The 14,445-nt window shown below is 41.3% G+C and overlaps 1 protein-coding gene across 4 annotated transcripts in view; it reads left to right on the top strand.

Annotated features, from left to right (window-relative positions):
* The first annotated feature begins 2,174 nt into the window (after positions 1 to 2,174).
* KIF23 (kinesin family member 23) overlaps positions 2,175 to 14,445 on the top strand; it is a 30,453-nt gene continuing 18,182 nt past the window's right edge. For 3 of the 4 annotated variants that reach the window (XM_074392738.1, XM_074392736.1, XM_074392739.1), the window contains exons 1-11: positions 2,175 to 2,258; positions 3,759 to 3,828; positions 5,230 to 5,358; positions 6,238 to 6,343; positions 6,569 to 6,705; positions 6,907 to 7,016; positions 7,755 to 7,925; positions 9,872 to 9,913; positions 10,654 to 10,766; positions 10,920 to 11,041; positions 13,310 to 13,412. In XM_074392738.1, coding sequence (XP_074248839.1) covers positions 2,248 to 2,258; positions 3,759 to 3,828; positions 5,230 to 5,358; positions 6,238 to 6,343; positions 6,569 to 6,705; positions 6,907 to 7,016; positions 7,755 to 7,925; positions 9,872 to 9,913; positions 10,654 to 10,766; positions 10,920 to 11,041; positions 13,310 to 13,412 — 1,114 coding nt within the window. In that variant the 5' untranslated portion in view covers positions 2,175 to 2,247. The remainder of the gene's footprint in view (positions 2,259 to 3,758; positions 3,829 to 5,229; positions 5,359 to 6,237; positions 6,344 to 6,568; positions 6,706 to 6,906; positions 7,017 to 7,754; positions 7,926 to 9,871; positions 9,914 to 10,653; positions 10,767 to 10,919; positions 11,042 to 13,309; positions 13,413 to 14,445) is intronic. The other variant, XM_074392737.1, reaches the window with a different exon arrangement.

Here is a 14,445-nt window from a genome sequence, read left to right as displayed (position 1 = left end):
CTGCACTGTATAAATTTCCAAGCTTATTCACTACAGCCATATCTGTAATAGCAAAAATTGGAACCATCCTAACTTAGAGTAGAAAAGGTGTGATACCTTTCTTTACCCAGCTTAAGGTCACAGCTGACACCATAACAAAAGACAGATTAACAAGATAAATGGATAACCAACTGATTGAATCACAGGGGTTTTTTGTTTGTTTGTTTTTGTTTTGAAACAAGTCTTGCTCTATTGCTCAGGCTGGAACTCATTGCAACCTCTGCCTTCCAGGTTCTCCTGCCTTGGCCTCCTGAGCAGCTGGGATTACAGGCATGCGCCACCACGCCTGGCTAATTTTGTATTTTTAGTAGAGACAGGGTTTCACCATGTTGGTCAGGCTGGTCTAGAACTCCTTACTTTGTGATCCCCCACAACTCGATCTCCCAAAGTGCTGGGATTACAGGCGTCAGCCACGGCTCCCCGCCTGAATCATAGTTTTATGCGACATAAGTGCCTTTGGAAATGAAGACCCGAAGACCCAGGGAAAGCTGTTAATTTTTATGCTTAGATTAGATGAAGAATGGACAGCTGTGGAGAAATGTGACTGGACAAAAGGAGTATGATCTCATGGTAACAGATTGAAGGAGGAACCCAGCAAGTCCTGTCCTCTCTGTGTAGCACTCCTTCCTCCCGAGTGTAGGGCAAGACCCTTTAGGAACAAGGGTCTCATGACAAGGTACATCAGATAATTTCTTTATGGCCAGCTCTTACACAAAAAGGTGAGGGAAGGCTAGATTAATATTTCTAGGTTTTTCTAGAATAATGTTTCTGGCTTGCTTTGGAGAAAAGGGGTTCTAGTTTCCATGATACGCCTTGGGGAAGAGACATGATCCGCCCTTGGGAAGAGAAATTCTGGTTTCTATTATTTGCTTTAGGAGACACAGAGGGGTAAGAGACAAGAGGGCAGGAGAAAGTCAGAGAGAGACTTTGCTTCTAAGGCTTCTCTGAGGCCCTCCAGTCTTCTTTAGTTCAAAGCACGCAGTGTGCCAAAAGCCTATTTTGAAGTTGTTTCCTGAGCACCAACAATATGGGTCAAGGATATTAAATTGGGACTCTCACTACCAGTGCTGTGGTCCTGCAAGAAGTTGAGAAGGGGCTAGAGCTCCCTGAGAGCCCAGATGTAGATGCGTATTTGATAGTCCTTGGCTTAGGGTCAAAGACTGAAGTGATATAGAATCAGTTCATCCAAGGCAAGAGTAGGTTCTACAGGTTGCTCCTCAAGGGTAAGGACCAAATTTTATTCATCTCTGAAAGGCCAGGATCAAACACAATCAAGATTTTATAAAACAGGCCAGGCGTGGTGGTTCACGCCTGTAATCCCAGTACTTTGGGAGGCCAAGGAGGAGGGCGGATCACCTGAAGTCAGGAGTTTGAGACCACCCTGGCCAATGTGGTGAAACCTCATCTCTGCTAAAAATACAAAAGTTAGCCAGGCGTAGTGATGCGCGCCTGTAATCCCAGCTACTCGGGAGACTGAGGCAGGAGAATCTCTTGAACCCGGGCGGCGGAGGTTGCATTGAGCTGACACTGCATTCCAGCCTGGGTGACAGAGCAACTCCACCTCAAAAGAAAAAATAAAAAGATTTGGTAAAATAATGTACATATAGGAAAGAGATGGAGGGACCAGAGAGGGAAACCCAGGAAAGGTGAACAGAAAGAGAAAAGCAGCCAAGATAATGTGGTGGCTTGGAAGCCGAAGGGAGGGAGCCTAATGAGACCCGGAGCAGAGCACAGCACAGGAATACACCATTTTTCACCAGAACGACATTCTGACCTCTGAATCAAACCTGGAATGGCCCTTCCATTGAACTTCTTGTGATGGAGAAAAAGAAACCCTCAGTTTTCTCATAGCAAGACGGAAGAGTTTAAATGCATACCTGAGATCTCCCTCCAGCCCTGACGCACGCCTCCGCTGGTCCTTTCAGCGTCGGTCGCCTAGGAGACAAGCGTCACTTCCGGCAGCACAGTCACTTCCGGCAGATCGTCCCTTCCGCGGAGTTCCGGCCTCTCCTCGAGGGCTGTCGCTGATTGGCCCGTTTGAAATGCGCCTGGCGCGAGCTCACCTGAGCTCCCCGCTTCTCCGCCGGCGCCGCAGAGCTTCGCGCCTTGGCCGCGGAGTCCCGGTTCCCGCGGGCTGTCCCAGTGTCCCTCCGGCTTCTCCGGCTCCCCGTCCCGCGCGCGTGTTTGGGCGGCTTGGAGCCTGCTGCCATGAAGCCAGCGTGAGTACGAGGCCGCCGAGTAGGGAGGGAGGGCGGACGCGGTCCGGGACCACGGGGCGGAGGGTCGGCGTCTCTGCTCAGGCCGCGGCCGGACGCCGGCTGCGCGGTCAGCATCTAGTCCGGTGCTGCCGCGGCCGCGACCCCAAAACGGGAGCCTCCACGTGCGGCAGCTCCGCAGGAACCTGGGCGCGGAGACCCCTGCCGCATCGCCCCCCGCCGCCCCGCCCCGGGTCGGCCGGAAGCCGGGGGTGCTTTATGCCGCACCCGGTTCCCGGTAGCGGGGCTGTCCTCGGGGCTCCGGGACAGCCTTCCCTTTCTCAAGTTCCCCTTCTCCCTCGCTGGCTGCGGCCGCCTCCAGAGCGCAGTCGCTGCGGATTGACTTAGTGGGGATCGGGGACGGTCTCGCGTTGTGGTGGGCATTGGTTAGGTGGGCTCCGTTTCTGGAGAGCCCTGGCACCGGTGATCGCCGCGATCTCTTAGCCCAGCAACCTGGCCTTGAGGCCGAGCCCAGCCCCTTTCACAGGCCAGTACTTCTGTTGTGTTTTGTGGCCGCGGGCAACCCCCGCTCACATTCCTAAGTTGGTACTTTCGGCGCAGCATCATTCATGGGTGAAGCAGTATTTGTTGTGTTAAGGAGAAGATTGGCTTTATTGCCATTTAGGGAGTCGTTTGCAAAAGGCAACTTGTGTATTAAGAGGCCGAAGTCAAAATCTTTAGAAAAAAATTTTATATATAAGAAATATATATATATATATAGAGAGAGAGAGAGAGAGAGTTGAAGTTAGATCCACCACAGTGTATTTGCACTGAATAACACGAATTTACTTGTGTTTCATCTGGGAATATGTTGAAAAAAATATTTTAAAACTGCAGTCGAAGCCAGTAATCTCACTTAATGTGTTAAATGTATATCTAGCCTATAGATAAATGTGAAGGGAAAAAGAAGAGATGTTAGAGAAATGGTGAAATCAATCGAAGTATCTCTGATTGTCCCTGTTTAAGAAAGCAAGAAATTGGCAGTTTGGAACCGGATTTTGTTTGGAGACAGAGTAATCTTTTTGAGCATTCAGTGACTGGTTGTTCTTTTAAGTACAGGCTTAAGTCTTGACGAAAGAATGGATTCCTCCATGTGCATTTTTATAGTGTGTTGAAGTTAATCGGCTTGTCAGTCTGTAAAGTGTAAACAGTTACTTGTGGATTTTTCAAATTTGTAGTGCCTCTGTTAAATCGTTGCTCAAGAAAATATGCAAGCTATTTTAAGTATAGAAACTAATCAGAGAATAAGTAGGTACATTTGATACCAAAGATGTATTCTAAAGCAAATTTTAATTACTTTTAGATTACACATGCTACACTGCTACTATGAATATTATTCATGTTATTTGGGATACAGTGTTTTGGAACTGCTAAGGGATAATTTACAGATAACCTAGAAAGATTGTATATTAGTGTTGAACTGAAAAAAAAAGTTATTATTATTGTTTTTTAATCTATGACCAGGAGAGCTAAGACACCCCGGAAACCTATTGTGAAGAAAGGGTCCCAAACGAACCTTAAAGACCCAGTTGGGGTAAGGTCTCACTGTGGATCTATCTGTGTGTATTTAAGAAACTTATTTCTTCAGTCCTTTCTTGTCTTATGTGTAGGCTTGGAAGGGAAGGAAGAGGAGATGTGGCTTCTATAATCAAAGAACATTTAGTTAAGTGGATGTACTGAATTGTGTAAAACTAGTTCTAGCTGTGAAATTTTCTCTATAAAGTTAATTAGTTCAGTACAATGAAGTCCTTAGTTGCCAACTGCAAACCTTCTGTAATTATCATTTGAAGAGTTAGATAATTAAAAGTCTCCAACTGGGTTCGTATTCATCCCGAAGAATATGGACTGAGTTCATATGAACCCAGTTCATGCCATACAGCAATTGATGGCATGAGGAGAGCTCCAAACTTCTTGGGCCCAAATTTAATTCAGTCTAGTATCTATTCATAACGGCAAGTACTTCACCAGTTTCAGGCTTGGGAACTTGCTTTTAAAAGCAAATGTTAAATTATGAAGAAAAAAATTAAGCAGGCAAAAAGAATAAAAATTTTAAAACAAAACAACAAATGGCAAACAAAAAGAGTTCCTTTCCTCTGAGGTATTTAAAATCTACCCCTTGCTGCCACTGGAGTGGATCCCTGGCTCTGAAGTTAAGGGCACCAGGTGCTTTGCAGACAGCTGAACAAGTTTTCCTCAAGCCTCCTCTCCTGCTTTTAAAAATGTCTTTGTAGACCAGGCGCCGTGGCTCATGCCTATAATCCCAGCACTCTGAGAGGCTGAGGCGGGTGAATCACCTGAGGTCAGGAGTTCGAGAGCAGCCTGGCCAACATGGCAAAACCCCATCTCTACTAAAAATACAAAAATTAGCTGGGTGTGGTGGCGGGTGCCTGCAATCCCAGCTACTTGGGAGGCTGAGGCAGGAGAATCGCTTGAACCCAGGTGGTAGAGGTTGCAGTGAGCCATTGCACTCTAGCCTGGGCGACGAGAATGAAACTCTGTCTCTAAATAAATAAATAAATAAATAAGTCTTTGTATATTAAATGTTGGGTTAAGCTGATAAGTTTTTAAATTGACATCCATTTCCAAAGAATTCTAACAGATTTAAAAGTCTCATTTTGTGACGTATTGTTGACTCTTAGAGATCTTAGTAGTAGTATAACTTATTTGTGTATAATATCATAGTGAATACACACTGCAATTTGATTTTTGTTATCAAAATTTATTTTAATTTTATGTGTATTTAAAGTCTTCTCGTCTAATGTGTGTTTGTATCTATCAGTCTCACGTAGCAGATTTTAATTTTCATAGCCCTTGGCAATACAGAGCTCTTAAATGGAGAGACCAAATGTTTGTTGAATGAATGAATGAGAAGCTTAAGTGAAAAATCAGGCAAAAAGTCAAACTTTGTTCTTTAAGCACCTTCCTGTTTGTTTAGGTATACTGTAGGGTGCGCCCACTGAGCTTTCCTGATCAAGAGTGTTGCATAGAAGTGATCAATAATGCAACTGTTCAACTTCATACTCCTGAGGGCTATAGACTCAACCGAAATGGAGACTACAAGGAGGTAATTCTGATTTGCACCAATTGTTTTTACTCAATGTATTGTTTCCTGAATGACTTTTACATTTTTAAATGTAACAAAATTCATTTGTGAGCCCCATCACTATTAAAAATAGAAAAATTACCCGGTGTGGTGGCGGGTGCCTGTAACACCAGCTATTTGGGAGGCGGAGGCAAGGAGAATCGCTTGAACCCAGAAGGCAGAGGTTGCAGTGAGCTGAGATCCCGCCGCTGCACTCCAGCCTGGGTGACAGAGGTGAGACTCTGTCTCAAAAAAAAAAAAAAAAAAAAGGGAAACAAAACCACTGCACTGAAGATGGCTTCAATACTAATTACCTCCATATGCTCAGAGAAGTTTCTCCTTTGGGCCTTTCGTTTTCTTTACCTTGAAGGGAAGGAGTCATTCATGAGGACTGTGAATGAATGACTAACATGATGAAACCTTATCTCTACTAAAAATACAAAAATTAGCTGGACGTGGTGGCGTATGCCTGTAACTCCAGCTACTCTGGAGGCTGAGGCAGGAGAATTGCTTGAACCCAGGAGACAAAGGTTGCAGTGAGCCAAGATCATGCCATTGCAATCCAACCTGGGCAACGAGCGAAACGCCATCTCAAAAAAGAAAAAGAGACTTTTGCGTATTTTCTTTAGTAGTTGTGACTGAAAACATTTACCAGTTTATAACTGGTATAATTTAGGTATGTCATGACTTTTTAGTGAATAACTAAAAAACGAAAGATTCCGACTGTAAAGACCATTTATGTTTTTTCTTTGCGTGCTTAGATCTTAAATGTCATAAAGAAACACCTTTAAGTTTAAGAAGATGTATTTTTTGCCTAGATAATAGTGGAATTCCATTTAGTACATTGTTCTCTCTCCACAGACTCAGTATTCATTTAAACAAGTGTTTGGCACTCACAGCACCCAGAAGGAACTCTTTGATGTTGTGGCTCATCCCTTGGTCGATGACCTTATTCATGGCAAAAATGGTATGATGTAACTCTTGGAGTTTTGCTGGATTTTCCTTCTCCTCTTCTGATAAAACTTTTTTGATATTTTTATGTTTGGTGTTGAACCCATATTTAATTTGTTAGTGTGGTGGTAAACTTGCCTTGTTTGAGCTGGCTCATTTTTAGTGTTTGCTAATATAGTGAAGAAATATTACAAGCGGAGGACTTCCAAGATGTAACTCATCGTGACTTGCTACACCGTAGGTCTTCTTTTCACATATGGCGTGACAGGAAGTGGAAAAACTCACACAATGACTGGTTCTCCAGGGGAAGGAGGGCTGCTTCCTCGTTGTTTAGACATGATCTTTAACAGTATAGGGTCGTTTCAAGCTAAACGATATGTAAGTATGATTCTTTTGTGTTGTGACTTACCTTACTGGACTAAGATGCCTATGGATACAGTAATATTAAAGAAAAAACACTGGATTCCTTTGGAAACCTTAACTGTTCCTTAGTTTTTAAGTATGTTTCTTACTATTTTAAGACAAATTCTAAAAATGTGGTATGATTTTCTTTTTTTTTTTTTTTTGCCCCTACTTCAGGTTTTTAAATCGAATGATAGGAATAGTATGGAAATACAGTGTGAGGTTGATGCCTTATTAGAGCGTCAGAAGAGAGAAGCTATGCTCAATCCAAAGACCCCTTCTAGCAAGTGAGTCATTATATTTGCATGCAGCACTGGCCTAGGGGCACAGGATTCTGTCCTGTGGTTCGCCCAGCCATGGGGAATGGTAAACATTAAGTAGAGAAGTTGACATTTGTTAGATTAAAGTTAAGGAATATTCTTAAGTTCTTTGCTCAGATGTTTTCTCTTTGGTTTTGAGCACATTTTGTTTCAATCACTGTTTCGAGAAGGTGCCACTCTGGGTGGAGAGAGGGTGTAAAAGCCTTTGTTGTGTGTTTGGGAGAACATGGGGATACTGTTGGCAAACTGTGAGTATGAATAAAGTTGCTTTGTGCATGTCTACTTTTAATTCCAGATATTTATTGTATCTGTTAGTTTCCCCTTGAGATCGTTTAAAAAAAAATTTTTTTTTGAGATGGAGTCTCACTGTGTTGCCTAGGTTGGAGTGCAGTGGCATGATCTCGGCTCACCGCAAACTTCGCCTCCCAGGTTCAAGCGATCCTTCTGCCTCAGTCCCACGAGTAGCTGGGAATACAGGCATTCACCCAGCTAATTTTTGTATTTTGGGTAGAGAAGGTTTCGCCATGTTGGACAGGCTGGTCTTGAACTCCTGACCTCAGGTGATCTGCCCGCCTTATCCTCCCAAAGTGCTAGGATTACAGGTGTGAACCACTGTGCCCAACTGGGATCCTTTGTTTTAAAATGGACTTAACAGTGTATACAATTGAACTTTGTTTTTTTTGTTGTTGTTGTTTTGTTTTTAAGACGACAAGTAGATCCAGAGTTTGCAGATATGATAACTGTGAAAGAATTCTGCAAAGCAGAAGAGGTTGATGAAGATAGTGTCTATGGTGTATTTGTCTCTTATATTGAAATATATAATAATTACATATATGATCTGTTGGAAGAGGTGCCATTTGATCCCATAAAACCCAAGTAAGTAGTGAAGAGAGCCCCTTAGCTGTTAACATTGGGGAAGTTACTTTACCTCAAGAAGCTTTAGTTTCTTCAACTATGAATGAGAATAATGCATTTGTTTTCAGAATGAACTGCTATAATTTGTATATCACATGGTTTGGTGTTTGAGTGTTTATTATTAACTAGATATGTAGCTATATTAGGGAACTGGTGGGTTAAAGCATCTAAGGAGAAGAGGGACCCAAATATTCATCTTGGAGATTACTTTTGAAAACTCTGGGTCCTGGGCCGTGTTTTGAGAAGAATCTTAATTACATAAGGAAGTGTCCCTATTGATGTGTTCTGGGACTACCTTTTCAAGAGCTTGAGACAGTATAGGGAGTTTTGTAGCCTCCTAACACCACCCTTGATGATTTCTACAGACTGGAACCTAAAGCTGTTATCTGTGCAAGTAATACTTATATACCTTCCATCATTCATTAATATGGAGTGAGATGTGCACTATAATTCCACCAGAGCTGAAATACTGCTTCCTAGATTTCCTTGGGTCTTGCTTTTCTGAGATGTAAGACTGGTTACCACTTGGCAAAAATGATAAATCTGTATTTGTGCCAGAGTTGACCCTTGAATCTTACGTTTAATGTTAGTATCTTGTTCCTGAGTTGATGATTTTGTTTTTAAGCTAAAGTCTTATCTTTAATGCTATCTTTATTAGGGCCTCTCTGGACATAAATAATATAAAGACCTGTGTCTTATATTTAATTTTGTGTGTATATCTAATGGAACATTACTGGAGAAACAGCTGGACTTAGAAAATTGTTAGACTGAGAATATGTACCAGTATATCCACTTTTAATTACATGAAAAATTTATGGACTCTGGTTGAGGCCATACTTGATAGAAGTGTTTCTGTGGTTTTTAGTGAGTCATATTTTGATATGGTTATCTTCACCAGAGTCCTTGAATTTTCATCGCATTGACTGGGAAAACAATTACAATATGGCTAAGTAAGCTAAATGTAAAAATAGTAATCCTAGGAATTTATGCCAGGGAAGACTCTTGATCTGTTTAACTTTTCCTCAAGTGAGAACTTTACAAAGGGACTTATTTCTGGAGTGACATATCTTTATTTACCCTTGAAGTGTTGGTAATAGTAAAAATACTTGGATTAGGTTGTGAAGTAATACATGGAAGAGTTAAGACCTTGTGAGACAGTTACTTTTTCCTTTTTTTGAGGCAGGGTCTTGCTCTGCCATGTCAACTCACTGCAGCCAACCTCCTGGGTTCAGGTGATGCTCCCGCCTTAGCTTCCTAAGGAGCTGGAACTACAAGCACCAGCCACCATGCCTGGCTAATTTTCTAATTTCTTGTAGAGATAGGGGTCTCACTGTGTTGCTTAGGGTGGTCTCGAACTCCTGGCCTCAAGCGGTCCTCCCACCTTGGCCTCTCAAAGTGTTGGGATTACAAGTGTGAGCCACCATGCCTGGTCTGACAATTACTTTTTATATCAAACTAATTACTTTCCCATTTGTTTTAAAGTGTCAATTGTCTTGACTCTAATCTTGGCTATACCCATTTTCATGTATACCCGTGTGCCAAGTTTTTGTTTGGTTTGTTCTAAATGAGACTGTTTTCAAAGGATCCTATCTTGACTTCGTTTAGTTATACAAAAGAAGATTGACAAAAGTGCCTTGTATGCTTTGTAACCTTTCTGGGTAACTCCTTGAATGAACATACAAGGGTGCTTGTTTGGCACCGAATTCAGATTTAATTTGTTAGGTTGGTGTTAGGCCTGCTTTTTGAACCTAGTTAACTTTCAGTAGTTTTTAATACAATGAAAAACTATTGCAAATGGAAGGTTTTTAAGATATGACCCACTGTGACTGTCACATGGGCTGGACTGAACATGTTGGTGTGAGATGGCTGCTGTAGAAACAGTAACGTCTCCCTTATTCCTTTGGTAGGTGGAACAGTTGCAGCACACCCATGAGGAACACAGATTTTGTGTATGTGTGATGGTGTTGGCTCTTTTCTTAGGGAGAAGGGTGCAGTTATACTATGGTTGGCATTCTGTGGCATGTTTGCATGTAGGTTATTTTCCATTGTCACGGGGCTGGCTGCTGTCTTAGCCCTCCTTGCTTCCTGAAAAATCTGCTATTGACTCTTAGTGATGGTGGCTGGTAAATGTCTCTACCCTCACCATTCACAAGACTAAGACCAAACAGGTAGCTCTCTTACCCAACCTTCATCTTGCCATGCACACTAAAACTTCATAAGCCACTTTGAAAGGATTGCCACTCCTGGTATATACCAAACTCTTTCTGAATTTGTTTTCCGCTGTTGCTGAGGAGGTTAGAACCGGTTCTATCTGCTAGTCTTTTAAAATTAGGAAAATACTAGATTTTGGTGCTTAACTTGTGCATGTGATGTCGCTGTAATATTACTTTGGTCTCTAATTGTTTAGTAAGTACTGCTTCATGTGCTTTCTTAGAGCAAATTAGAGCAAAGCTTTTAAAACATAATTGGTTTTTATTGTTATGTAATTAATCTTGACTATTTAGCTTTACAATCTTATCTAAGTTTAATATTTCTCTGGAGTATTATACATTATATGTTTATTATAAAATATATATAATTTTCATTAGAAGAATAGCATGTCATGTCACCTGGCATTTTAGTCCTACTCTTAAATGAAGAGATTGGCATCTCATAATTTAGGAAACTAATTTTTTTTTCTTTCCCGTAGACCTCCACAATCTAAATTGCTTCGTGAAGATAAGAACCATAACATGTATGTTGCAGGATGTACGGAAGTAGAAGTGAAATCTACTGACGAGGCTTTTGAAGTTTTCTGGAGAGGTTAGAATCATCTAGAACTAGAAATATATAGAATGATAAATATCAAATAGAGTTGCTACTAAATTTGATAGCAATATTTTTTGACTTACTAGAAAGCATGTGTAATGAAATGACCAAGTTTGGGTTTGATCAATGATTTCCCTGTTGTCACAGGCCAGAAAAAGAGACGTATTGCTAATACCCATTTGAATCGTGAATCCAGCCGTTCCCATAGCGTGTTCAACATTAAATTAGTTCAGGCTCCCTTGGATGCAGATGGAGACAATGTCTTACAGGTAATGTTGTAGAATGTGGAGTTTTTCTGGTTCTAACTCTATCCTTAGTTTTTGGAATTAGAGTAATCCAGCCAACATGGCGAGCCCTGTCTCTAGTAAAATTTAAAAAATCAGCCGGGCATGGTGATGCACTCCTGTAATCCCAGCTACTTGTGTGGCTGAGGCAGGAGGATCACTTGAACCTTGGATGTGGAGGTGTGGTGACCTGAGGTTGCACCACTGCACTCCAGCCTGGGCGACAGAGTGAGACCGTGTCTCGGAAAAAAAAAAAAAAAAAGTTAATTTAGGGAGGTTTTATTGCAATGAAAATTGCTCTAGAATAAATATACAGTTGGTTCTCTGTATGTGTGGGTTCTACATCTATAGATTGAACCAGGGGCGGATCGAAAGTATTCGAAAATAAATCCTGCATTTGTACTGACCATGTACAGACTTTTGTTGGTCATTATTCCTTAAACAATACAGTATAACAACTTGTTAGTGTTTGCATTGTATTAGATATTATACGTATTCTAAATATGATTTAAAGTATACGGGAGGGCTGGGTGTGTGGTTTATGTCTATAATCCCAGCACTTTGGGAGGCCAAGGCAGGAGGATCACTTGAGGCCAGAAGTTTGAGATCAGTCTGGGCAACAAAACAAGACTCTGTCTTTGCAAAAAATAAAATGAGGCTAAAAAATTTAAATTAAAAAAATAAAATCTTAAAAAGTATATGGGAAGATGTGCATAGGTTATATGCAAATATGACACCATTTTATATAAGGGCCTTGAGCATCCATGGAATTCGGTATCTCTGAAATTTTGTATCCGTAGGAGATCCTACAGCTAATCCCTTGAGGATACCAAGGGATGACTGTGTAGGTCATGACATTGAAAACTTTTTTTCCCGCTTTATTATAGTTTTGGGAAATGGATATTAAATCTTAGAGCCTGAATTTTGCTGTGAAAAATGTTTGCAAATCTTTAAAAATCTCTTTAGTAGAAGTGATAAAATAAGACTGTGATTGTTTTCTCTCTGACTCATTCTGTAAGTGGAAATTCAGTTAATGGTTTTAAGACGTCAGTAATTCATTTTTTAGGGTAAGTGTAATTCAGGAAGTGGCCAGTGTTCTAAGTTGTTCATCTCTTGGCTGATAGGCCAGTAGGGTCTCCTATATGCAGATCACTATTTACTGCCAGGTCTGCCACACTACAAGGCTCGTGTCAATTAGTAACAGCATTTGAGTCTGAGTTTACATCATCTAATAACTTGAATCCATTAAAGTGTAATTTTTTATTCAGTGACAGGAAAGATATTGAAGACCACCCCGATTTGAATGCAGATTTCTATTTATTTACTAACTAGCTATATAAAACTTACTTACAAGGTTATGAGAATTAAAGGAGGTACTGTGTGTAAAGTTCTTAGTCCAGTGCTTAGCTTATAGTCAGCACTCAATAATTGTTAGCTAGGAAATGGTTATAAGTCAGCCTTTCATATACACCTGATTTCCATTGACTCGTATCTAATATTACAGCATCAGTTCGGTACCTCTTGACTTTCACTTCTTTTTATAAGAATTATCTGCTGGGCGCGGTGGCTCACGTCCATAACCCCAGCACTTTGGGAGCCCAAGGTGGGCGGATCACCTGAAGTCAGGAGTTTGAAACCAGCCTGGCCCATATGGTGAAACCCCATCTCTACTAAAAATACAAAAAAAAAAAAAAAATGAGCTGGGCGTGGTGGCGCACGTCTGTAGTCCCAGTTACTTGGAAGGCTGAGGCAAGAGAATCGCTTGAACCCAGGAGGAGGAGGTTGCAGTGAGTGGAGATGGTGCCACTGCACTCCTTCTCAAAAAATAAAAAATTATAGCATTATGATATTAGGTTATTATAAGATTATTAAATACCTGATTGTAGAAGAATTTCGGGTGGTTCCATTCTAGACTCTTATTCAGCAAATATCTGCTGAGTTCCTACTGAGTGGTAGGCACTGTGCAGCATGCTGGTGATAAGGTAGTAAAAGACAGTCCCTCCTCTCCTCTCAGGGAGCCTACAGTCTGATGCAGAAGGAAGACCAGCCAATTGAACAAGTAATCATTAATGTCATGAGTATATTTATCATACTCTTTTAGCAAACTCTCCCTTAAAATATGTATCCTTTGCCTGTCCTGTGCATTTTGTATTATGCAAATGTTTATTAAGACTTGTTGATAGGAATCTATTTAAAGAACATTGTAAACCAGTTATCACCCATTTTAAGTTAGTGGCTTTGTGATCTTTTCAGGAAAAAGAACAAATCACTGTAAGTCAGTTGTCCTTGGTAGATCTTGCTGGAAGTGAAAGAACTAACCGGACCAGAGCAGAAGGGAACAGATTACGTGAAGCTGGTGCGTAAAGCATAGTATTTATTTATAGCTGCAACTTTCAGAAACTTGCCATGCCAGTTTATTATCTACTTATCAATGGGTGGTTCTTTGTTTTTTTGTTTTGTTTTGTTTTTTAATTTTTATTATATTGAGATGGGCTTACTCTGTTACCCAGGTGAGAATTCAGTGGTGTGATCATGGCTCCTTGCAGCCCCAAACTCCTGGGCTCAACTGACCCTCCTATTTCAGCCTCCTGAGTAGCTGGGACTACAGGTGTGCACCACCATGCCTGTCTAATTTTTAAAAGTTTTTTTTATAGAGATGGGGTCTCCTTATGTTGCCCAGGCTGGTCTCAGATTCCTGAGCTCTAGTAATCCTCTCACCTTGACCTCCCCAAAGGCTTGAGATTACAGGAATGAGCCACTGTAACAGGCCTCAATGGATGGTTTAAGCATGATCGTCCTCCATTAGATAATTTAGAGGCTGTTTGTAGTTATGCTGGTTTGATATCAGTCTGTTAGAGTACATTGATTTCTTTAAGAATGAGGAAAGTTATATTCAATTAGGCTGGGTGTGGTGGCTCACACCTGTAATTCTGGCACTGTGGGAGGCCAAGGCATGTGCATCACTGGAACGCAGGAGTTCAAGTCCAGCCTGGGCAACATGGTGAAACCCCATCTCTACAAAAAATTAGGTGGGTGTGGTGTGTCTATAGTCCAAGCTACTTGGATGCCGAGGTGGGAAATTGCTTGAGCCCTGTAGGTTGTCTGCAGTGAGCCCGATCGCACTGCTACACTCCAGGCTGTGCAACAGAACCTGTCTTTAAAAAAAAAGTACATTTTTAGTATTGTAGGTCAGTATTGGGTCCTTGTTATTTTTAGTATTGTAGGTCAGTTATTGGGTCCTTGAAATGTTATTTCAATATTTGTTGGTAAAAATTGGCTTGTAGAGATGGAAAATTCTGAACACAAGCCAAGCCAATTGAAGGCGTCTCTCTCTATATAGCCAGTCTATAGATGTGTTTTTAAACATCTGTGCATGTTATGTCCCCTTG

This window comes from Saimiri boliviensis, chromosome 2 (genome assembly GCF_048565385.1).
Source record: "Saimiri boliviensis isolate mSaiBol1 chromosome 2, mSaiBol1.pri, whole genome shotgun sequence".
NCBI lineage: Eukaryota > Metazoa > Chordata > Mammalia > Primates > Cebidae > Saimiri > Saimiri boliviensis.
The sequence above is the reverse complement of the archived record's forward strand: the minus strand, read 5'-3'. Positions and strand labels throughout refer to the sequence as shown.